The following is a 24352-nucleotide window of genomic DNA, read 5'->3' on the forward strand; positions in this document are numbered from 1 at the left end:
TCTGAGGGCTTTTCTCCCTGTCATGGAATCCAAGTGTTCTGAGATTCCCAGCAGTTGCTCCAAGCTTCTTATTGACTGACCAAGGACTGCAACCTAGAGATGGCTGGCCAGACCTCCTAGGCTACCTCTTCTCACACCTCACTCAGTCATGGGGAAGTACAGCCTCAGGCCTTCAGAGACTCTTGCACACCCAGCACCACAAAGTGAGATGTCACAGTGGCTGGACAGCCAAGTGCAGGGGACACGGTTCCGACAGTCTTGTTCCAGTGAGTGCTAACGGCAGTGGCCCCCAGCAGGTCAAACACACGGGGGCAATGCGTCTGGAAAAAGGTTACAGTTTGCCCAGGGTTGCTGCTGATGGATGCCCCAGGTCTGTCCTACTTTTTTTTTTTTTTTTTTTCCAGAAAGAACCACCCACGCTTCCAGAAAGAAGACAGCCCCTCTTGGCTCTTGCTTGCTTCCAGGAATGTTCAACCTTTCAACACGGTGACAGAAGCTGTCAGATACAGAGTTCATGCTTGAGAACCATGCAATCAGGTTACAGAAAATCACTGCTTGGCCAAAACTCCTGGGCATTTACCCTAAAGGCTCCACGTTGATAAAGACACTTGCATATCTGTCTTACAGCTGGCACTGTTCACACAGCCACAGCTATGGAGCCATTCCAGGTATCCGGCAACATAGGAGTGATTAAGGGAGATGTGCTGCCTAGGCAGCGACATTAAAAACAAATGAATTCATGTGTACGTTTCTCCTCTGCTGTCTGTGCACCAAGTGTGTGTAATATCCACAGACGCCAGAAGAGGGCACCAGATCCCCTTCAACTGTGGTTACAGGCAGCGGTTAAGGTACTCAGTGTGGCGCTGGGAATCAAACCCAGGTCCTCTGCAAGGATTTAACTGAAAACAGTCATAAAAGTCACATATCATATTGAGAACTCACAAATGAGGGATTATTTGTGGTCCTCCGGTTTTACATAGATACGTGAAATCATATATGCATTCATAATGCATACAAACATATGTACAAGGAAAGCTGTCTAGGGGGTAAAGGTGGAGGGAGAGGGAGGAGAAAAGAGGAAGTGGGGGATGGGTTGGAATTGTGTGCAACAAGCAATATTTTTGAGAGCTTGAAAAAAATCAATAACACAATAAAACCTTTCTGTAATGTTTTAAGTAAGTTTGTACTTTTGTGGGGTATCTTGGGGCTCACACAGCCCATGGGCCTTAATGGTGGGTGCACCTGCTTAGGTCCTGTACCCTGCAGTCCCCCTCTGCAAGAGGCCCTCCTGGCACCTTCCACAGCTCTACAGAGCAGAGGTGTCTGAGAAGGACTCTGACTCTGTAAGATCCCCCACTGTTAGACACGTGAAAAATGACCCCACAGCCACACCCTCTGTCTCTTGGGCTCGAAGGAGGTCCCACAGGCTACATCTCACAGGCTGTTTGAGGTTCCCTGTGCTCCAGGTAAGAGGCTGAATCTCACAGGCACAGTGCAAGCACGGGACTTACCTCGTGGCCATTTCTCAGATTCCATGGGTTAACTGACAATCCCAAGGGGAAAAAAAGCCTCCCCCTTGTCAAACATTCTCCAAGGTTGATAACTGATTAGACCATTGGTGCTTGTCAACAGATGGACGTCATAGGTCTACAGGCAAATTATCTTGGGTTATCTCAGCCCCTAAAGTGCATTTACTGCCTGCATCCATGCCTGGCAGCCTGGGATGATTAGGTTAAACCCTCTGAAATGTACCAACAAGCCCTTGACTTACAACCAACACCCAAAGCTAAGCGTGTCATCAGAGAGCGTCCGACGCCTGTGACAGTGACTTCGCTCTGCTAGAACCCGCCTACCTGAGGTTCCCACCAACACATTTGAAAACTGTCCTGACTCATGATCTTCTTCGCTCGTTGCTAGGAGAACCCATAACCGTTAGTTACCACATTGGAATATGTAATCGGGGATAACCTAAATCTGTGTTCCGGGGCCACGCCCATACTTTGATATTTTGCTCCAGAATAAACTACCTCCCTTTGAGGTGAGAGCTGAGTCTGTTGTTGTTTTGCATGAACACATGTGACCAAGAAAAAAGTCACAGCACCAGGTATCCATTGTCTACAGCTGGCCAATACTGTTGCCATGGTTGCCCCCTCACCAGGGAGTTATGGGCTGTTTGCTGCACCTGCAGTCACTTTGTCATAAGTTTTATTTATTTTTTTTTTGTTATTTGTTTTTTGTATTCCCTGAGGGCCCATCCTTCTATCAGCCAGCCATGCTGCCTCAGTTCTACAGAAGCCTTGGACCCAGCCCCTGTGTCTCTAGGACCAACATTTAACCTTTCTTACCTTAGCCATAAAACAGGCCATGCCTAACCATGTAAGGCCTATTAAGTTAGCTACAGCTGATGCAAGCTTACTTGGAGTCCAGAGTTGAGGTTTGGTCTGTTCCTATGTATTGCAATGCTAAGGGTGGGCCCCCAAGGCCTGGTTGTCCCAGAGGTGAGTCTACACGAAGACCCAAGTGACACTATGTGACCTTGACCTCAAGTTATTTCTGATTGGTGAATAAAGACACCTAAGGCCTCTAGTTGGGCAGAACTGAGATAGGGAGAGCTGGGTGTTTCCGGACTTGGGGTCAAAGGAGACCACCGGGAGAGGGAGAAGAAGGTGGGAAGAGAAGAAAGACGCCATAGGTTAGGAGGAAAGAAAGCATGGCCATGAGGAAGGGCTGGCCAATTAGAGTGAAGAGCAGCCCAGATAAAACATAGTAAGTAAGAACCCAGGGTTATCCATAGGCAAGTAGATTCCAACAGCAAGGAGGGTAGATGTCTCTGCCGAGCTCTGGTGCTGACTCAGGCTATTGTAAACAATACCACTGTGTGTCTTTTATCGGGGAACTGAGTGATCAAAGGTGGGTTAGAGTCCCCGGGTTGAGACTGAATATTTTCTACGACAGTCCAGCATGGAGCGGGTAACTTTAAAGTTGGATCCCGCACGGAAGCACACATTTTAGACTTCCTGCTTCTTCACTGACCAGGGGAATGTTACAACTTTAAAGCCTTTTTTGTTTTTTCTTAAATATATTTTTAAAAACTGTAATTTAAGGTTATGTGTGCAGGCGTATGTCATGTGTGTGTGCAGGTGCTCTTAGAGTCCAGAACGGAGCACCAGATTTCCTGAGGTTACAGTTGGGAGTCACCCAACACGGGCTCCTGGAATTGAACTCAGATCCTCTTCAAGAGCCATAGGCATTCTTAGCCACTGAGCCATCTCTCAAGCCCCACCATTCTTCTGACTGTAAGCATATCTCTAATCATGGAATCAGTTTTTATTGTCAGTATTTTTAGGGGGATGGGAGTAAACTAGATTTAAGCCTTCTTTCTTTAATTAAAAAAAAGTGCAAAATCTAGCTCTGTAGGGCAATGGGCTGTGAAGGGTCCTGGTTGAAATAAGTCAAATTCTCAGATACCCTAAAAGGGATGGCAGGCATATTCCCAGTCTCCTAGGAGATCGGGGCTTCTCTCGTAGCTATAGCCCCCTACAGCCCCCTGTAGAGAGGTTTGAGACAGATCAGTCACATAGGGCAATGCCCCAAGCCCCTCCTCTACAGGTGAGGATGTGACCACAGGTCATGGTAGGCTCAAGACAGATCAGACAAAGAAGCAGGACCACGCCCCAAAATATGTAGATGAGGTCTTCCCAAGCTCTCAGGCCAAACCAATAGGAAGTACCTGCTGTCAGACACTGACCCATCCAAAACTGTATTTAGGAATCCTGTTCAGAAGGAAACAGGTGTACAGGAATTATTCCGTCATATGAGAGTTTCTGTCATAAAAGCTGTAACACTGCCACGTGGAGAAGCTCCCTTGTATTCCTCACTGGCTAGTCAGTCTCCTGTTGGCTCAGCCCAGCCCAAGCAACTGAAGTGGCAGCAGCGGAAAGGAGCAGAAGCAGAGGCAGTGAAAGCAGTCCCCTGTCCCTGGCCAAGTTCTTTTCCCTTTGCCTGAATCCATACACCTAGCTGGACTAGAGAGCTCTGTGGACAAAGGGCAAAGCACCACATAGCTCCCCTGAACCATTCTGCAGTCACAGCTACTCAGAATGAGGCAGGTTGAAAGCCTGGTCTTCAGAACGAGTTCAAGGCTAGCTAGGGCAACATAGCAAGACTGCATATCCAAATAAACAACACGGAAATCTCAGTGGTACACCACCTACCTAGAATTCCCCAGGGAGGGGCTGGGGGCGTGGCTCAGTGGTAGAGGCCCTGCCTAGAATCCCCCAGGGAGGGGCTGGGGGCGTGGCTCAGTGGTAGAGGCCCTGCCTAGAATCCCCCAGGGAGGGGCTGGGGGCGTGGCTCAGTGGTAGAGGCCCTGCCTAGAATCCCCCAGGGAGGGGCTGGGGGTGTGGCTCAGGGGTAGAGCCCCCGCCTAGAATCCCCCAGGGAGGGGCTGGGGGTGTGGCTCAGTGGTAGAGCCCCTGCCTAGAATCCCCCAGTGAGGGGCTGGGGTGTGGCTCAGTGGTAGAGCCCCTGCCTAGAATCCCCCAGGAGGGGCTGGGGGTGTGGCTCAGTGGTAGAGCCCCTGCCTAGAATCGCCCAGTGAGGGGCTGGGGGCATGGCTCAGTGGTAGAGCCCCTGCCTAGAATCGCCCAGTGAGTGGCTGGGATGTGGCTAGGTGGCTCTAGGTGGTCATGTGTGAGATCCTTGTATCTCTCTCTGGAGTCCCTGAGGAGAGAGCAGGTAGCCAGTGATCGGGGTTCCAACCCAGTCCAGTTCTTTGCTTGCCTTGGCCATGTCCCTACCCCATGTGACTCTCAATGTCTCTGCTCTCACTGGAAATGCTAAAAACATTCATGGTGGGAAGAAGGCTCAATAAATAAAGTGCTTGCTGTTCAATCCTAGCACCCATGTAGAAAGCTAAGGGCATGGTGGCATACCTGTTATCCCAGTTCTGGGGATGTGGGGACAACTGGTCAAAGCAGCGAGCCTTAGGCCAGAGAGACAAGGTGGATAAGGTCCAAGGGATGACACTTGGCACCGACAACTCACCTCCACACACAGGTGCACACACAAAGAACAAACGCATAACATTTGGCACCGCATATGGAGGCCTCTCTGTTCTAGGCTTGCATCATTTAGACCTTGAGGTCTTCCCTGGTGTATTCCAGCCTGTGTATGAAGATGAGACTAGCCATGTGTTTGAGCAGTAGCAGAGCTAGATGTCCCTATTGTGCTTTGATGGCACCTACATGTGTACACACACACACACACACACACACACAGAGAGAGAGAGAGAGAGAGAGAGAGAGACAGACAGACAGACAGACAGACAGACAAGAAATTTTAAAAGTCCTTTAAAAACTCAGGAAAAGACCCATGTTAGTGGGGAGCAAGTGGAGATTCAGGACAACCGCCACATGTAAAAAACGTCTACTCCAGATCATGTCCAGGCCATCATCTAGAGAGGGTTTTCAGTATGTAGACGGGGAGCGCAGGGCACAGGCAGTTATCTGCAGTATGCCATTTATCCGAGGACTTGGTCCAGGAACAATCCTTGTGGTTGTCTAGCACAGTAGGCCCCTCCCTCTCCTAGAAGAGGATTTTTTTTTTTTTTTTTTTTTTTTTTTTTTTTTTTTTTTTGCTGCAGGGCTACTCTTAACCCCTGACCCCTCTGTCTCTGAAACAGAATGAGAGGAATATTTATCTGGGACATTCACTGTGTAGACTCAGTAGATAATGTATGGAAACCACAATGTCATTTGTCCCTAACTGCAGGAAATCTAGGTTATTATTTTCTATCTCCAATCCACTTTCCACACTGAGCTATTACCGAGAGAAAAACTCCTCAGCCTCGGGCTTCTGTTTGTACCTTCCTATTATTTTCCCTCCAATAAATGTGGCATCATTAGCAGGCCCTGCACCCTGGTGTGCTGCACATAAAAATTAACACCCGCTCCTCACCCTGACCCGCCAAAGAGACTCATCCGCTGGACCGCGGCAGCGGTCTCTTTCCTGCACATCCTCGATGGGAAAGGCGGCTGTGGAATAGTTCTTGCATTTTCAGAGAATAATGATGGGTGGTGTTCAGAGCTGAGAGCGTTTCCCGGGATAAGGCTTCTTATGTAATTATGGTCGCGGCTGGATCAGAAGCATTAGCGGGTGGGATTTCAGCGAGCCAGGGTCAGGAGGCTGCGGTGTGTGTTTGAAAAGAATGAATACGCTTACTTGAGAGGAGGAGGAGAATGAAGCCCTGTTTTTAAGGTTATGGGTGAATTATGATAATAAGGGCACCGAAGAGAGCAGGGCCATGCATGAGGGACATCGATCCGAAGGGAAGATTAAAATGTGCAATGAGAGGCCTGTGCAGGCTTCCCAACGTGCTTCCCACGCCTAGAAAATCGGCGGAGAAACGATAGACAGAGGACAGGGCAAGACGACACAGTCGTGGGCAACCAGCCTCGGAAGGGTTCCCACTCCTTGAAGTCTGACCCCGAGAGCTGGAACAGCTGTCTGGGGCTTTGTCTTGACATTCAAGGCAAATCTTGTATGGGCTGTACTGACGGCTGACAAGCCAAGGTCTTCCTGAGGACGTTTGGCCATCAGCAGGACACAGTGCTGTTGAGCTTTGCTGTTTGGAGTCTATAAAGCCCCACCCCCACCCCCAGAGAACGCGGAAGCTGTCTAAGGGTCCCAGGAAACCCCACACTTAAGTCTGCGGGTGCGTGGCTGTAGGTTTAAAGCTTATTTATTTACTTGAGGACTGGGAACACAGAAATGCTACGGCAGGGTTCTCAACAGAGCAAAGCAAAACAAAACAACGAAAACCTGAAAACCGTTCAGGGTTAGAACTGGGTCCTGGCTGGCTAGGGCCTTCTGATGGGTGAGACAGGAGCAGAATCTCAGGTCTGTGTCTGGCAGTGGCACAGTTCTGGAGTGTATGCATGAAGCCTACCTTAATAGTATTCAAGGGTGCGTGGAGCAGCCTGCCAAGTTGGGGGCAAGTGGCTAGAGTGAGGTAGTTCCACAAACCCCAAAGGAGGATTCTAACCAGTCTGAGTTCTCCATAGTAAAATATTTATCATACATATAAGCAAGCATTTTTCTCCCACCAGGCTCCAGCTCTGTTTCATGCTGTTAATCTCTTTGGGAAATGCAAGAGCATGTTTCCATATAGACTGGACAGGAGTGAGCTGCAGATGAGTCCACACACTTAGAAGGCCACCCTGGCAGCCTGAGCTCCTGGGAACATCCATTCCAGGTATTCAGGCAAACAGAGGGTTTCCTTTCCACCCCAAAAATCCACCTCCAGCCTGGATTTTTAGGAACTGTTTGTCTTTCCCTACAAACATCCCTACAGCATCTGTAGTGTGGTGTGCTGTCTGTGGTAACACCCAGGTTATCAGGTACCCCAGACAACATCTGCTATCACCAGATGCCATTACAACCCAAAACTCTCAAAGGCCACATTGCCTGCTTGACAGAGTTATTGCCATCTGACTTAGCATTTGTGTGTGATGGTTAATCTTGCCTCTGGAATCATCTAAGAGACACGCATCTGAATGGAAGTGTGAGGGCATTTCCAGGAAGAATTAACTCAGGGGAGGGGGCAGACTCCTCCAGAGTGGGCAGTGCCTTCTAGCATCCCAGACACAAAGAGGTTGTAGGGGATAGCAGTACTTTGCCTGTCTGCTTTTGCTCCTTGCTGGTAAGTGCATCTGCTCTTTCGTTGCTACCACCCTTCACTGACATTGGAACCCAATTTGTTTAGACTTCCTACATGAACTGAGGACCAGTGGCCCTCTAGGGATCCCCCAGGCCTCAGGCACTAGACTGGGACTTCTGGAGTATCCAGATGCTGGGATTGACCAGCTCCTTGGTTCTCAGGCTCTCCAGCATGCACATGGCCACTGTTGGATTCCCCAGCCTGTCTCTAGTAAATTTGCCTTGTAATATATATAGCCATACCAGTCCTGTGGTACTATAATACTGTATTACGGCACTATAATGCTGATTAATGCAGGGTGCTGGAAGAAAATACCACCTACTTCTTCCATATGTGTTTGTGATTTTCAGTGATGGTCCCACCCAGACTTCCCATCAAACTCCAAAGTCCCAGTTGAGAAAACAGTGCAGTGGGAAAGAACGCTGGCTGTGCCAGCAGGAGGACACGAGTTCAAATCTCCGGTACCCTCAGAAAAAGTCAAACATGGTCGTGTTTGTATGACTAACCCCAGTGCTATGGGGGACAGAGAAAGGACGGTCCCTAGTGCTTGCTAGCCATCAGCCTAGCCCAAGAATCATTGGGAATGAAGCAGAGAGTGGTTTTGTAAAAATGTGTTCTGTTAGTAGATGGCAGGCTGAGGTCTGAGGCCAGGCAGGGATGCTTCTGGACTCTGTGCCATCACCCCCTTTGCTCTCTGCCTTGCTGGAACACAGAGCCTAAGACTGGTAGAAATACCAACAGCACCCTGAGACCCAAACCATGCAAACTGCAGCTCATAGCTGCTTCCTTTGCTACATAAGCAAATCTGTTTAAATGAACAGCCTTGCTTGTGTGTTTCCTTTTCATTTTTTTTCCAGACAGGGTCTTACATAGCTCAGGCTAGCCTTGAACTCTCTAAATAGCTGAGGATAACCATTAACTTACTTTCAGATCCTCCTGCCTTCACATCCTGAGGACTGGGATGACAGGCATGTGCCACCACCATCCAGGGTTTCACACATGAAAGTACTCTGTCATCTGAGCTACACCCCCAACCCCACAGAGCAGTGGTTTTCAACCTTTATAAAGCTGTGACCCATTAATACAGTTCCTCATTTTGTAGTGGCCCCTAACCATAAACTTATTTTGCTGCTACTTCATAACTGCGATCGTAATTATATTTGATGTTCCAAATATATGATATGTGACCCCCAAAGGGGTTGAGACCCACAGGCTGAGAACCACTGCTGTAGAGTTTCCTTTGGGTACAATGTCTAGAGACAAGAATGGCTGGGATGGAGGTGGCCCTGCTCATCTTTCCCACGTGTGGCTCTTTAGAGGCTACCCAGGTGACACTCCCAACAAGGACACGCGAGGGGTGCTATCCTCATATCCTTCCATTTGTATACATGGTCATAGAACCTCACCATCCCAGGTCTGACAGATGTGACCTTGCATGGTACTGCTGACTAAATGGCACTTTACAGTGCGTCTGTGACCAGCACCAATGCTTCACGATGCATTGAAGAGTAAATGACAAAGATTTAGAAGTGAGCTGACAGACCATCTGGACAGTGAGATGGTGGGGACAGAGAGGAGGGTGGCTGCCAGCTAGAGATACTTGGACGGCAGGTGGCATTCTTGCAGAAGAGCGTGCCTCAGGTTGACCATCCCCACCAGAGCTCCTGCTCAGGTCCACCCTCAGTGAGGCCCTGGGAGGTGGGGTCCACAGGTGGATCCTTTCTGAGGTGGACATGAGCCACCCAGCGAAGTCACTTATGAGCTCAGGCATTAGTGCATTACCCATATCCTGGATGGTGGGTCTGTTGTAAATGTCATCTTATTTAGTTATTTTAAATTTTGCAAGTGTGTGGATGTGTGTGAGTGTGTACATGCATGCATGCATGTCCATGCATGGACCTGTGAGCATGAACACGTGGAGGCCAGAGGTCAGCTTCGGTGTCACTTTCCAGGGTCTCTCAGTGTCTGGAGCTCCCTGAGTTAGGCTATGGTGGCTGGACAGTGAGTCCTGCCATCCTCCTGTCTCTTCCCTTCGGAGCTAGTGTGAGGACTACAAGTGTGCACCACCAAGACTAGCTTTTTTTTTTTTTTTTAACACGAGTTTTGAGGATTACAGACTAAACTACCTTGCAGGTCCTATAAAAGTCCTGCTCACTTCCTCTTATTTGTGCCCCACACACATACCATGTGACCTCTGCAAAGTCCCCACCAACCAGCAAGGCCTTCCCAGGTGCAGCCATCCCACCTTAGCCCTCCATCCCTAGAAACTGCACACACCCCTTCCCTTAAACACCCGCCTTTAAGACTGCGCTGAAAACGCCATCGTTCCTTTTCAGGTATGGGAAGCTGCCAATCCCACTAGACCCAGCCTCACTGCCCACATGGGGCGCTAGGCTCATTTTAAAATCCCAGGGGCTAACATTTTACTGGCTGCAGAAGCACTGCAGACCTCGGGAGAGCAAACCTTTATTCTTTGCAAACTGCACAGTCTCTGGCATTCGATTCTAGCAGCAGCAGATAGGTGGAAGTTTCCTTACAAGTCTTACAGAAGGACCTCAGAAATGAATCCGGCCCTGCGTTTGCACGGAGGCACTGGTGAGCAGTGAAAAGCCATATCAGCCATCTGTTTACCAGCTCACGTGGATAAGAGCAGGGAGTCCCAGAGCAGTGATGCATGCAGAGACAGGACTAGGGAGTTGACAGTGACTGGGGCCCGAGGGGATAGGGTCAGGAGGGCTAGAGATGAAAGCCAGAAGCTTGGGGCAGGGTGGAGCTCAAGGAACCCTACTTCTTCATAGAAAAGTGTTTAGGCCTCTAGGACTCCAGGTGACAGACCAGAATTTTATTATTGTGCACCTCTGAAACTATTGCCTGTTTTAGTGTGGCCTTCTAGGGACAACTCCTTGGGGGAATCGGGTATCCAGTTCTGTTTGTTTCATAATGATCTGTGGCCTGTTGTCATGTGGAAGGCAGGCTCTTCCTAAAGCATGATTTAAGCAGTTTCCCTAGCCCCAGCCTGAGTCCATGGTGCTGACTCCAGAGGCGGCTTGCTACCTTTTCCAGACAGAGCACATTTCAACGGTGACTTCTAAAGCTACCACGATTGTGGCTGCAAGCACCTGAAACCTCCAGGCCACCAGGTTTAGGAGATCTTTGCTCACAGCAATACTTGTATCTGGTGGCTGCAGAGATCCTGCAATGGACCATCAGGGAGTGAAGATTGCCACACCCCCTGGAGTGGACTACAAGTACTACAAGGTGTCACCCAGGCCCATCCTAAAGAGAGGCAAGTGCTCCATACAAACATGCCTTTGGGGGTCTCTGTCTCTGGGCTGATGGAGATGAATGGGTTTCCAGGTGTGTGTGTGTGTGTGTGTGTGTGTGTGTGTGTGTGTGTGTATGTGTGTGTATTAGAAGACAGTGTTAGACACCCTGGAATTGGAGCCAGATAGTTGTTAGCTGTTGTGTAGGTGCTGGGAACGAACCCCAGGGGCCTCTTAAAGAGCAGCCAGTGTTCTTAATTTCCGAGTCTTCTCTCTAGCCTAATCTGTCTTTAATAAAAGTGAAATACTTCCTTCAAACCAAGGTTTAGACTGGCAAGATCAAAAGCAGTTGTCAGCAGAGACATTTGTCACTGGCCCATCATTTCAGATGAAGAATTTCACTGGAAATTGCCGCTAACTCGGAGCGTCTTATGAATGGGGACCAGGTGGATGTCATTGGTGACAACCATCCTCTGGGCCATATTCGGGGACCCTACTCTTGAAATGCCTGTTTTCCCATGTGCAACACTGTCACGGTTTGAATACTTGGCCAATGGGAAGGGACAATATTAGGAGGTACAGCCTTGTTGGAATAGGTGTGGCTTTGTTGGAGGAAGTGTGTCACTGTATAGGTGGGCCTTTGAGGGCTCCCATGCTAAGCTCTGTCAGGTGAGTAAGAGAGACCTTCCTGCTGCCTGTGGAAGACCGTCTCCATCTCTTCCTGGCTGCCTTTGGAATCGAGATGTGGAACTCTCAACTCCTTCTCCAGCACCATGTCTGCCTGGACGCTACCATGATAATAACTGCCCACCATGATGATACTGAACTGAACCCCAGATACTGTAAGCTAGTCCCAATTAAATGTTGTCTTTATAAGAGCTGCCTTGGTCATGGTGTCTGCTCACAACAAGGAAAACCTAAGATACACACACTCTCTGGCAGATACAGAACATTCACCCATGCTCTGGATCTGTCTCCGCTCTCAGGCAGAAACCACCAAGGTCCCTTCCGTGTTCCCAGGGCTGCGGAAGTCACCCCACCACCCCGAGATTCAACTCCAAGACAGCATTTCACCCACCCCAACCTCTATTGAAGGCTGGCTTGCAGGACAGTTAGTGACTCTGGATTATGTCAGTTGTCATGTGCATACGAGTCAAGCTGTCTTCCTACAGGGCCCACGGGAGACCTGAGGATGACTGGACCTCACTATGATCCACCAGGCAATGGTAACAAACATGGACTCTTTAATTTGACCAAGCAAGAAAATAAATAAATGAAGGTATTGATGGTGCTTTAAAACACCATCTGCTGGCTTCCTGTCAATCTGATCAGAGCTGCGTTTCCCAGCAGCCTCTCTCATCTGGGGGGGGGGGGGGGTCAGTGCAGGCCTCATGGTGGGAGACGATATTTCCGAGAGCCGGGTCAGCATCCGCTATGAAAAACTAGCCTGCCATTTCCTAAACAACGCCGGCACAGCCCAGAGTGCGGGGAGGCTGATTACGAATGGGTTTGCCGTGGACCACAAACAGATGTAGGGAATTCTGGGTTAATACCATGTAAATTTCATTCCAGAAGAAAGCCTCAGTGCCCTGCTTGAGAACAAAGAAGGCCTATGATGCTCGCTCGGTGTCCAGGAGATGCTGGCTGCTGCTGCTGGCGTGATTTATGTCCACTTGCTCATTGTCTAGTAGAAGTAGGAGAGAACAAATCTCCTGCCCTTTCTCTCTGCCATTCCTCATCTCCCCCCACCCCCACCACACACACAGTGTTCCTTACCCAGAATCACACCGTTGGGCTCCTCTGGGGGCTGCCACACGATCCGCACTGCTGTAAGCCTTACTTCGGGGAACACCAGCCGCACGGGGGGACCTGGGGCTGAAGGAAAGCACAGTGAGGCAGGAGTCACACTGGGTTCTGTGGACAGCCTCATGCTCTAACGGCTGCCGTGGATCTCCTAGTGGTGGTACCACCTTTTTATTTATTTATTTTTATTTATGTTTAAAAAATCTGTTTACTTTTTAAAAAGATTTATTTGGTTTTTTTTTGTTTATTTATTTATTATGTGTATAGATCTGTGATAGATGTTGTATGTGTATAGTTGCTCATGGAGGCCAGGAGAAGGTATCAGACTCCTTGGAGCCAGAATTACCTGTGGTTATGAGCTGCCCAATATGGGTGCTAGGAATTGAACACAGGTCCTCTGAAAAAGAACAGTCAGCATTCTTAACTGCTGAGTTATCTCTCCAGCCCCCCCCCCTTTTATTTTTATTTTTTATACCAGGCTTTAGGGGAATTGAACTCAGGCACTCACACTCATTCAGTAGGCACTTTATGGACGATCACGGGTGCGTTACCTACCCTGCCCATGTTTTCGGTGAAGCACTTCTGGACCCTCACTGGCTCTATGTGACTCTATGATTTTGAAGAGCACACTTTATTTGGAATCCTGACCATCTGACCTAGAAAACCATGCTCAGAAACTATGCTTGCAGGACATGGCGACACTAGCCTGAGAGTCACCTATGACGCTGAAGTAAATATTTCACCAATATGAGACCAGATTCCTTTGCTGGGTCTGAAGCTTGTAGACCAGGCGTTTGGCAACTATGATGGTTAGTACTGACTGCCAACTTGACATGGTCTAGAATCAGCTAGGAGATACACCTCTGGCCATGTCTGTGATGGGCTTTCTAGTTGGGTTAACTGAGGTGGAAGACCCACTCTGAGTATGGGTGTCCCTATTCCATGGGATGGTGTCCTCGATTGGATAGAAGGTAGCAAGTGAACTGAGTACCAGCGTGCATCTCTCTCTGCTCCTGCCTGCAGATGCAGTGTGAGCAGCTGCCTCATGCTCTTGCCACCCCATTCCCACTACCACGCTGGACTGTGTACCCTCAAACTGTGAGCAAAGTAGACTTTGTCCTTTACCTTGACTTTGTTGGGTATTTGGTTACAGCCACAACACAAGTAACCAATACAACGAGTTATCCCTTAGCACCATTCCCCACCACCACCACCACTGATGAAGTACTTGACAATCCTTTAATCCTTCCTGGCCTACGCTTCCCTCACCTCCCCTGCCCTGTCTTAGAAAATTAAGAGCCGATGCTCACAGATGCATATAATAATTCTTCTGAGTGGTTCAGCGCACCGATAATTTAAAATGCCGTTATGTCTTGTGGAACGATTGAATAATAGGGTCTTAGCCCTCATAAAATATATTTGCTTAAACGGATAGGCAAGTGAGTGTGCGGCCAGTGTGCGGACTTAATCATGGATCGATTTCCACGCATGGAGCATGGGGTAAACCAATGAAGAAACAGAATGTGGAGAACTGTCCATTCTGGGAGGGTGGATTTGGATGTGTGTAATGACGCCCATACATGGGTGAAATAAATGTTCAAGAGAGGACACAAGCTTGAATGTCAGGACTAATTTATAACACCAGTGTGACATAGCAATGACCTCCTGAGCTGTCCCTGAGGCTGACTGGATCGTGTCAAAGATGTGTTTATATAAATAACATAACAATAAAAGAAAAAAAATCATTGCCCGATTAGATGTGTCCATTAGGGGGAATAATGGCCGTGAACACGGAGACGTTTCTGAAGGGTCTCTCCCTTCTTTTCTTAGGACTAAACAGAAGCAATAATGAGTACAACTTGCAGCTTACTAACGTGGCTTAGTCACTATTTCCCCTGAACCTCCCATCTAACTCCCGCCTCTTGTCTTGGAGAAAGCTGAGGGGTCACCCCACAGAAGCAGTGGTGATTTCGACTGTCAATGTGACAGGATCTGGAATTGCCTAAGAGACAGACCTCTGAGAAGGTCCATGATAGACTTTCAAGACTAGCCTGTCCTAGGTGGGAAGGCTCATCCTAAGCGTGACTGACGCCATCCCATGGGCTGGGGTCATTGCCTGAATAACAAGGAGAGGGTGAGCTGAGCACCAGCGTTCACCTCTCAGCTGTGGTAGCAATGAGACCAGCTGCCTGCTTCCTGCCGCCATGCCTTCCCCACTGGGATGGACTGCACCCTCAAATGTGAACCAAATTGACCCTCCTTCTCTTAGGTTATTGCTCAGGCATTTGGTCACACCATAGGGAGAGATGAGAAGTTCAGAGCCAAGGCCAGATCCAGAGGCTGTGTGAATGAGGGAGACAGGGCTCTCTCCGTGGAGTAAGTAGAACACATTGTAGCTCATTATCCAAGAAGATGCTTAAACAACCATATTGTTGTTTCCATCCCATCAGACACTTCTGATCCCGAGGTGGGCGTTAGGCAGATCAGTATTTCCCCCCTGACATATTCATTACGGCCTGTTAAATAACGAACGTGTGAAGGAGCTAACCTTTAAGTGTTTCACATCTGCAAAGTGGAAAAACATATTTACTGATGATTTAGACTTCCATAAAAACAAAGCCAGCAAGATGTGCTTGTTACTCAAATCTGGAAGCACCAGAACCTGGGGACCCCTGGGTGCTGTCAAACATGCTGCTTTCTGTGCAAAAACTTATAATTAACAATCTGAATGCAAATGGTGAGACCCACCATCCCCAGGAGAATGGACACGGAGGGCTGGAGAGGAGTTTTATCTAGATCTGTAGAGCTGTTAATAAGGGGATGGACTCGTGGTTCACAACGTAGCCAACCCTCCCATCCCTGCCCATAGCACATTTAGCATCGAGACTCCTCATAGTCCATAATCAGGGTGTAAAAATCCTCCCCAGGCTCAAACTGGCCACATAAATGCCCAGTGACTGGAAACAATTTTTGTTTTGTTTCCATTAACTAGAAAGAAAAAAAAGTGGTTCAAAATTTACATTAAGAACCACTACAGTCTGAATTGTTTGGATTGGAAAACTAAGCCAGAAGGCAGCAGGACCAACCATGTACTTACTGTCATCTTTGGTGCGCTCCAGGATGAGGGGTGAGCTGGGGACCCCATTCCCAATCCGTGTAAACGCCAGCACTTGGAGCTCATAGACCACGAATTTTCGCAGGCCAGCCAGCAGTGCAGACTGTGTGTGGTTCCCTCGTACCACGTGGCTCCTGGGCTCTGGGTCCAGGTCTTTGGCACGGTATAAAACCTGAAGCATCACGTGCAGATGGTTACAGCTCAGTGCGTACTTGGAAGGGGCCTCCCTGTACGCAGGGTACCAGCTTAGAATTGACTGGCAAGGACCACCCAACCAACTGGGTTTTCTTTGTGAGGGCAGCTGTGTTGAAGAAGTTTTGGATCTCATTTCTATCCACTGGCATCAAGGGGGAAGGTGGCCACGAGGCAACTATACTCCAGAAGAGTGGCTGGAGTCACACAGCTCTGCCCATAGCTTGGTGATTTGGCTGCCTGGGCACAATTTGGCAAGATCCAAAGCTCTCAACTATAGTCATGCCAAATGCTCCCACTGAAGCATGGACTTGATACTGGGCACAGATGGCTTGCTTCCTATAAATGGAGCTTGTAGTTCCATGAAATCTCTTGAGCCCCAGCAGCTTGCTCTTCTCCACATGCACCTGAGGCTTGCCTCTAACAGGGATGGCCCAAGATGTGCTCCTCCAGGGTCTCCTCCTACTTCTCTCTTTGGTCTTCCCTCTAAGTTCATCCCCTATGAACTCTCTCCAAGGTAAGTGATCCAAGAGCTACAGCTTGAGAACCATTTTACTATGGGAACCAGGAGAGTGACATGGAGCTTTGTCCACTGAACATGCTCAACAGGACTGCCGTGTAGCAGAAGACTGCCAGTGTTGTGTCTCTGTGGTATACTCTGGATTACCATGCTCCCTAGGACAGCCACATAGGCTCCAGGAGGGAGCTGTTATAATACTTGCAGATATGGGATGCATATGAGCACAGGTTAGAGGAAAAGCAATTGGGACTTAGTGACAGAAAGGCAGCCTGGCACAGTGGTAAGCACATTGAAAGCCCAGGCTGGAAGACTGCTATGAGTTCAAGGTCAGCTGACACTCTACAGTGAGTTCAAGGCTAGCCTGAGCTACAGTGTGATATCCTGTCTAATAATAAATAGTTGTCCCCTCCCATCCCCCAAAGCAGAAAAAAAAAGTTACAGAAAGGCAATAGAGGAAAATGCCTAAAATCTACTGAGGATATGTAGAAGGGACTTTCTTATTATACTAGGGACTGAATCCAGGGACTCATGAATGCTGAACAAGCAATAGGTCACTAAACTATATTCCAGTCCCTTACTAGGGGATTCTAGGCAGGGGCTCTACCACTGAGCCATGCCCCAAGTCCTTCAGTGGGGAATTCTAGGCAGGTGTTCTACCACTGACCCACGCCCTAGCCCCTCAACTGACAGATTCTATCTAGGCCAGTGCTCTATTGTTCTAGTCCATTCAATCAATGAGAGTAGTATAGCATTAGTGACAAGATCCAGAGTTCTTTGTGCTGCTTGGGAGACTAGAGCTAGAGAAAGAGCAAGGTCACTTTTGACAGAGGAGAAAGAAATAGGAGTTTTTAAAGTGTAGGTAGCAGCTTAGAAGACCCAGAGAAGCTAGGAAGGTCCAACTCCAACAGAAGTCAGCCCTGCCTAGGCCCACTGCAAATCAGCACTTTGAAGAAGCAGGGGCCACTTTCCATACAGTCCCTAATTTCTCATAGCAACTCTGGGAAGTGACCACCGTGATCATACTCTTTCACAAAGTCAGAGACAGAAGCTGCATGGTTCACAGGCCCAGGGTGCTTCAGGCAGAGTAGACAGAGCCAGGACCTGGCTTGCTGGTCAGGGTCCTGCCTGTACCTGCCTGTATTTGCCTCCTGAATGATGACCAGAAAGCACTTCTCCCAGTCCATCTTTCCCAGACAAGATAGCTAACATAGTTATGAACTTTTCTTTGCTTGAGTGACAGATTTGTGACACTTTACTACCACCCTGAAGGTGAGCAAAGTCATCGTAAACATGTACCTTGTAGCCTAGGATGAGCCCGTTCTGGTCCTGCTCAGGAACCGAAGCCCAAGTCAGTAGGATTTGGGTGGAGCTGACAGCCTCTGCAGACACATTTTCAGGAGATGCTGAAGGAACTGCGAAAGAACATTTCACACAATTAGTGGCAGCTGTCTCTTGCCTTCTATGAACAGAAGGCCATTTACACACACACACACACACACACACACACACACACACAAACACACACACACATCGCACACATGCAAATGCATGTGCATACACACATCATACTCATGTACCTCTGCACACATATGACACATGCATACATAACACACACACACACACACACACACACACACACACACACACACACACACACACACCCCACTCAATCTGTCCTTGAAACAGCAGTGATTCTGAATGCCCTAGGTGGATCAGATAAGCCTGCAGGTGCACAGCACATATGTAAATCTCTTTAATATGAGCAACAAATTCCATAAATCCTGGGTATTTAGAACTCAATTCTACCTGAGTCTGGCCAGCAAGAAAATCCTCTCCGTCTGTTTCGGATATTAACTTAAAGAGCTGCAGGCTTTTATCTTGAATTGGAATTCCTCAACTTTAGATGGATTCTAGTTCACTAGCTAGACATGGAGGTCCATGACGGTTGGACAGAAGAAGTGGACAGTGGTGTGGTGATGGACAGAGGGACAGACCCCAGGGATTATGTTGCTGAATATGAAGGGAGGGTCAGTGGAGTTTGGCCTAGTACTTGTGTGTGTCTCAGATTCCTAATTGAGTTAAATCTCCAATGATCAGTGGGAAGAAGGTGTATCCTCTGCTTTTTGCAGATAAACAGAGAACTAAGTTGATCTACTTGGTTGTCTATTCTGTGTTTTTAGTACTGGGGATAGATCCTGGGGCCTCACACATGCTTGACAAATACTCTACTATTGGGTTGCAGCCCTGGGCCTGGAAATAGAAGGCTTAGGAAAACTATATTTCATTCTATTTATTGTGGCATGTGTGTGTGTGTGTGTGTGTGTGTTGTGTGTGTGTGTATGTAAGTATACATGTACATCTCCATGTGTGTCTCTTGTGTGAATATGTATGTGTGTCTATGGGTTTGCAGGTATCTCTCTCTCTCTCTCTCTCTCTCTCTCTCTCTCTCTCTCTCTGTATGTATGTACACTTTACTGCATGTGCACCATGTATATATAAACTAGAGGTCAACCCTGAGTTTTGTTCCTTAGCCATTTTAGGTTTTGACACAAGGTCTGTCAATGGCCTGGGGCTCACACATTAGGCTAGGTTAGAGCCCTAGCAATCCTGTCTCTACCTCCCCAACTCTGGGATTACAAGCATGAGCTACAACATCTACCTGTTAACATGGGGTTTGGGGTTCAGACTCAGGTCCTTATGCTTGCGGTTCAGACTCAGGTCCTTATGCTTGCAAGGCAAGCAGCCTTTATATATATATATATATATATATGTATATGTATATGTATATGTATATGTATATGTATATATATATATATATATGTATATATATATATATATTCATGAGACGGTACTTGTTATGTATCAGTCTGACCTGCAACTTACTTTGCGGTGTTTGAGGTTGTCCTCAGACACCTCCCCACTTCCCGTTGTATTTCATTTAAATGACCATTTTGTTATGGAATCGCCTAGGAGGCAGTCTTCACAGTTTTTGACCCATGTGCATGTAACACAATTCTCTTACATTTAGGCATTTTTGTCAGGGTGAGTTTTCTTTGCTGGAACCAGCTGTCTTGGATATGATGGAATCAGATACAATGTGAATATAGACAGCAGCAACTCTACAGATAAATATTTTATATTCCGTCAATCTGTCTAATCTGTGGCCTATGCAACACGTGTCCCATGATAGCTGGGAACATAGCCCAATACATGTAGATGGCAATATCATATCCCAATGTCAAAACGTTGGGCACTCTTATACATTGCCATTTGTTTGTTTTTGGAGCCATTAACATATCAAAGTCTGTTCACACAGGAAAGGATGGAGCCAGGAGACTACCTAAGTGGTCAGAAGATGCACTGTTTAAGGATAAGCCGAACAGAGCAGAAGGCTTCCCTGGACTTCAGCCTAAAGGACACCCCTTGTCCCAGGACTTCCAGGCTGAAGAAGGAGGGCGCATTTCAAGGTCATAGCATCTCTTGGACATATGTCTCTGCAGTGCTGTGTGGAGTGGACATTATAGGCATGCAAGGACAGGGCTACAGGGAGGTCACAGAGATGCAAGCATGAGCCAAGGAGGCAACAGAGGCTGTGGTTCTGCTATGGAAGATCCTGGATAGAGCCTCCCTTAGGGTGCAAGCCCCGGGACACCTGGTCCCAGGCTCAGGCTTCCACAGCTATGAAAGAACACGCTCACTACTCAAGCTGCCAAGTACTTTTGCCTAATGAACCATCTAGCTGGCCCTGGTGGCATTATTTTTAAGTGTCAGAGAAAAGACTGTTTTGATTACCCGGTGTCAGCACTGGGCTAAGTTCTTGGACTGCGTAAGAGGAGCTAGAACTCATGGCTCCCTGAACCCTCTTTGCATCTGCATAACACTCCTGCCGTGTCCACCTTCCCTGACCACAACTGTGGCCAGGACTGAGATTTGCAGCCACCCCTTCCTTCCCATAAGCTTGCTTCCTGTCACATATTCTGTTGCCACAAGGCAGGAGTATGCCTAAGAGTGTGCTAGCCACTGTTGGGTGGTGAGTCTATTTCAGGTTTTGCACAATGCCAACCGCTGCCCGGTGTGCAAGGCTCTGAATCCTGCACATCGTGCAAGCATTCACTCTGCTGTGGTTTCCGTTTGGACCTTCCTATGGGTATGGAGGGGCATCTCCTTATGACTTGGATTTGCATCTGCTTCCTGGCTAATGATGCTGAGCCCCTCCCCGTGTGCCTGTTAGCCATTTGTCTCTGTCTCTGGAGAACTGTCTGTGCAGGCATTTGCTCCATTCTTAATAGGATCATTTGCCTTTTCATTGTGAGGGAAGAGGTATTGGGTATTTATAGCTGAACCCTTTGTCAGACATAGCGCTTGGAGAGGAATCCTCCAGTTGAGGGTCTTTTTATTTCCTATATGATATTTCCTCTATTCCTATTTAAAGCCCTGACACTTTAATTTCGATGGAGCCTGATTGATCTACCTTTTTGTTGTGGTTCTTTGTGCTTTTGGGTTCTGCAGTCAGACTTGTACATTGATTTCTCTTCTGGGAGCATCCAGAGCACACGTACAGCGCATATCAGAACCCAGACTCAACACAGGCCCAGGCTGTGCTGGGCTCATCCGTTTTCTATGCTGCCAAGGCAGACACAGGTAGATCTCTGGGGCAGGCACTCTTGGTCCCCTATAGAAGAGCACTGCCTCCAAAGAGGACTTTGGGTTCTCCCCTAGCATCCATGGATTCCAGGCTGGCCCCTTTATATCCAGCATGGGTATCGAGGGCTCTAGAAAAACTTGTGATAGTTGAGAGGATGGCTCGGACAGTAAAATCCTTGCCTTACACTCATGAGGACCTGAGTTTGAGTCTCAGTGCTCATAGTTTTGTAATTTTTTATTATTTGTTTGTTTGTTTATTTGTCTTTTAAATCAGTGGGCTGGAGAGATGGCTCAGCAATTAAGAGCATGGGCTGCTCTTCCACAGGATTCAGGTTCAGGTTTAGTTCCTAGCACCCACCGAGCAGTTTACAACTGCCTATAACTACAGTTCCAGGAGCTCTGATGCCCTCTTTTGGACTCAGCAGGTACCAGTCATATAAGACCTACATGCAGGGAAAAGACACCATGCACAGGGGAGAGCCGGGTGTGGTGGCTCTCAATATAATCCCAGTGCTGGGGAAACTGAGGCAGGAGGAGGGGTTAGGCTGTCAGTGCAGCCTAACTGACAAGCTCAATGACAACGAGAGACCTTGTCTCAAAGGAGATTGATCTCTGGCCTCCGTCACGTGCATTCACACATGTGTACCTGCACCTGTGTACAGGGATAAGCACACACACGAACAAGCAAACACCTAGGGAAGATCTACAATGGCTGCTCCAGCATAGCTCCTGCTGCTATGAGCAATTATTTTGTTTTGTTTTGTTTTTCTTTTCTTTTGTGCCTATTGATAGGTTTAAAACTTCAAAAAATACTTTTTAATCCATGACTTTCTAGTTTTCCATGAGAAGTTCTGTATCTTCAAAGAGACATTTTATTGCTGGATTTAAAAACTATCCTTTAAAAAAGTCTCCAGGTCCCTTCCTTGTCACACAGACCCAGCTGAGGAGGATGAGAGGGTTTTAAGGCATCCACATGATCACAGCTGAGCGAGTCTGTCTTTTCTTGCTGATCTAATGAAAGCTACAGTTGGAAGAGAGCTCTGACCGGTCTTGGCAAATCCTATTTTAAATCAGGGTCTCTACAGAGGTATACTGATCACACAATGGTGACTCTGCAGGGATGCTCACTGCGGCATTGCAGGGTTCCCATACTCACACTGTGCATGCCTTGGGACCGGGATGTGGCTCAGCCAGGAGAGTGTGTGTACACCGAGCATGATGGGTATGTGCCTGTAATCCCAGCACTGTGACTAATCCCATGGTATACCAGAGCCTTGGATTCTTTTTTTTTATTTTTTTTTATTTTTTTATTAACTTGAGTATTTCTTATATACATTTCAAGTGTTATTCCCTTTCCCGGTTTCCGGGCAAACATCCCCCTCCCCCCTCCCCTTCCTTATGGGTGTCCCCCTCCCAACCCTCCCCCCATTGCCGCCCTCCCCCCATAGTCTAGTTCACTGGGGGTTCAGTCTTAGCAGGACCCAGGGCTTCCCCTTCCACTGGTGCTCTTACTAGGATATTCATTGCTACCTATGGGGTCAGAGTCCAGGGTCAGTCCATGTATAGTATTTAGGTAGTGGCTTAGTCCCTGGAAGCAGAGCCTTGGATTCTTGAATGACACAGCATAAGCTAGTCACCAACATACAGGATCCCCACCCGAGATCCAAATTAATGAGATGCCAACTGCCACTGCGTTAAGCCATTTAGGGGCCTCTTCTTACTGCAGCCAGCCCTGTCAATATGCTGTATACATTCACTTATGAAGAGAAGGGCTTGATGCCTGGTACACTAAAGACATCTCATAGAAAAACTCTGCTTCTTGATTTTTTTTTTATCATTGATAGTGAACATTATTATTAACTTTAAAAATCATAAAATTAAGACCAGCACCATTTAAATACAAAGGAACAGCTGTGAGAAGGTGATGGTTACTATAGGTTATTGATTTGACAGGCCCTCGAAGCATCCAGGAGTCAAGCACCTAGGTACACCTATGAAGGACTGTCTGAAGTAGGTTAGTCCCTGGCCAGGTCTATGAGGAGTTATTTTGAGTGTGTTTACTAAGGGGGAAAGAAGCTCTTAGGAGGCAGCATCATTATCTGTCCTGGGATCCTGGATGGAGTATGAAGGTGAAAGGGAGCTAAGCAGCTGAGTTCACTGCTCTCTTTTTCCCTGACTGTAGACAATATAACCAGCTGTGAAAATGATGTAGCCAGCTGTGGACACAACGTGACCAGCTGTGGATACAATGTAACCAGCTGTGGATACAAATGTAGCTGGCTGCCTGATACTCCTGTTGCCATGCTTTCCCCACCAAAACCTCAAACCTTTAACCGAATAATACCCTTGCCCCTGAAGTTACTTTTGCCAGTGTGTTTTACAGCAACTGGGAAACAAAAACAAAAACAAAACACTAAGAGAGCCTATACAGAGCTTTGCTTACCAACAAAGCCTGGACTCTTTTATATTCTGACACAGGTGAGCCATAAGGAGACTCTGTTACCCAGGGATGTGGAAATCCAAGCCCACCAAACTCCATCTCTACAGAGACACAGAGGGAACCTTGTCTCCATACCTGTATTACCTCCCTCTCACCTGACTCCCGTGTACGGCCCCGCACCAGCTCACTCCAGGGCCCAGCCCCAATGGCGTTGAAGGCCTGCATCCGCAATTCATACTCTGTCCACTCCTCCAGCTCCTCAATGGTCAGCTCCCTCTCCAGACGGTCATTGACGACTTGGGCCAGAGCTGAGGATGGTTGGTCTGAACGCCAGTACTTCACCCTGTAGCCCACAGACTCGGGGTTCCCATTGTACTGGGAATCAGGCAGAGGCTGGCAATGAACAATAGCCTGGCATGAGTGGACACCTCATAACTGTCAACATTGAAGGTCTTCAAGAATAAACCCATCCTATAGGTCTAACTCCACGCAAAGCATGTTTCTTAGGTGAATTTCTTGGAACTTTCTAGTGTCTGTTCATATGCACACATTGGGTTGCATACATGTTGTACACACATGTATTTGTGAGGGTAAACACATGTTGGATGTTTTTCTCTACCACTCTTCATTGTCCTTCTTGAGACAGGGTCTCTCA

At 47.9% G+C, this 24352-nt stretch overlaps 1 protein-coding gene across 4 annotated transcripts in view; it reads right to left on the reverse strand.

The window, feature by feature from the left end:
* Positions 1-24352, reverse strand: part of Sdk1 (sidekick cell adhesion molecule 1) — a 986485-nt gene that overhangs the window by 105705 nt on the left and 856428 nt on the right. For all 4 annotated transcript variants that reach the window (XM_063271861.1, XM_039089863.2, XM_039089864.2 and 1 more), the window contains 4 exons: positions 23853-24090; positions 17910-18025; positions 15884-16073; positions 12760-12858 (listed from right to left, as the gene is read on the reverse strand). In XM_063271861.1, the coding sequence (XP_063127931.1) occupies positions 12760-12858; positions 15884-16073; positions 17910-18025; positions 23853-24090 (643 nt within the window). The remainder of the gene's footprint in view (positions 1-12759; positions 12859-15883; positions 16074-17909; positions 18026-23852; positions 24091-24352) is intronic.

Source organism: Rattus norvegicus, chromosome 12 (assembly GCF_036323735.1).
Source record: "Rattus norvegicus strain BN/NHsdMcwi chromosome 12, GRCr8, whole genome shotgun sequence".
Lineage (NCBI taxonomy): Eukaryota > Metazoa > Chordata > Mammalia > Rodentia > Muridae > Rattus > Rattus norvegicus.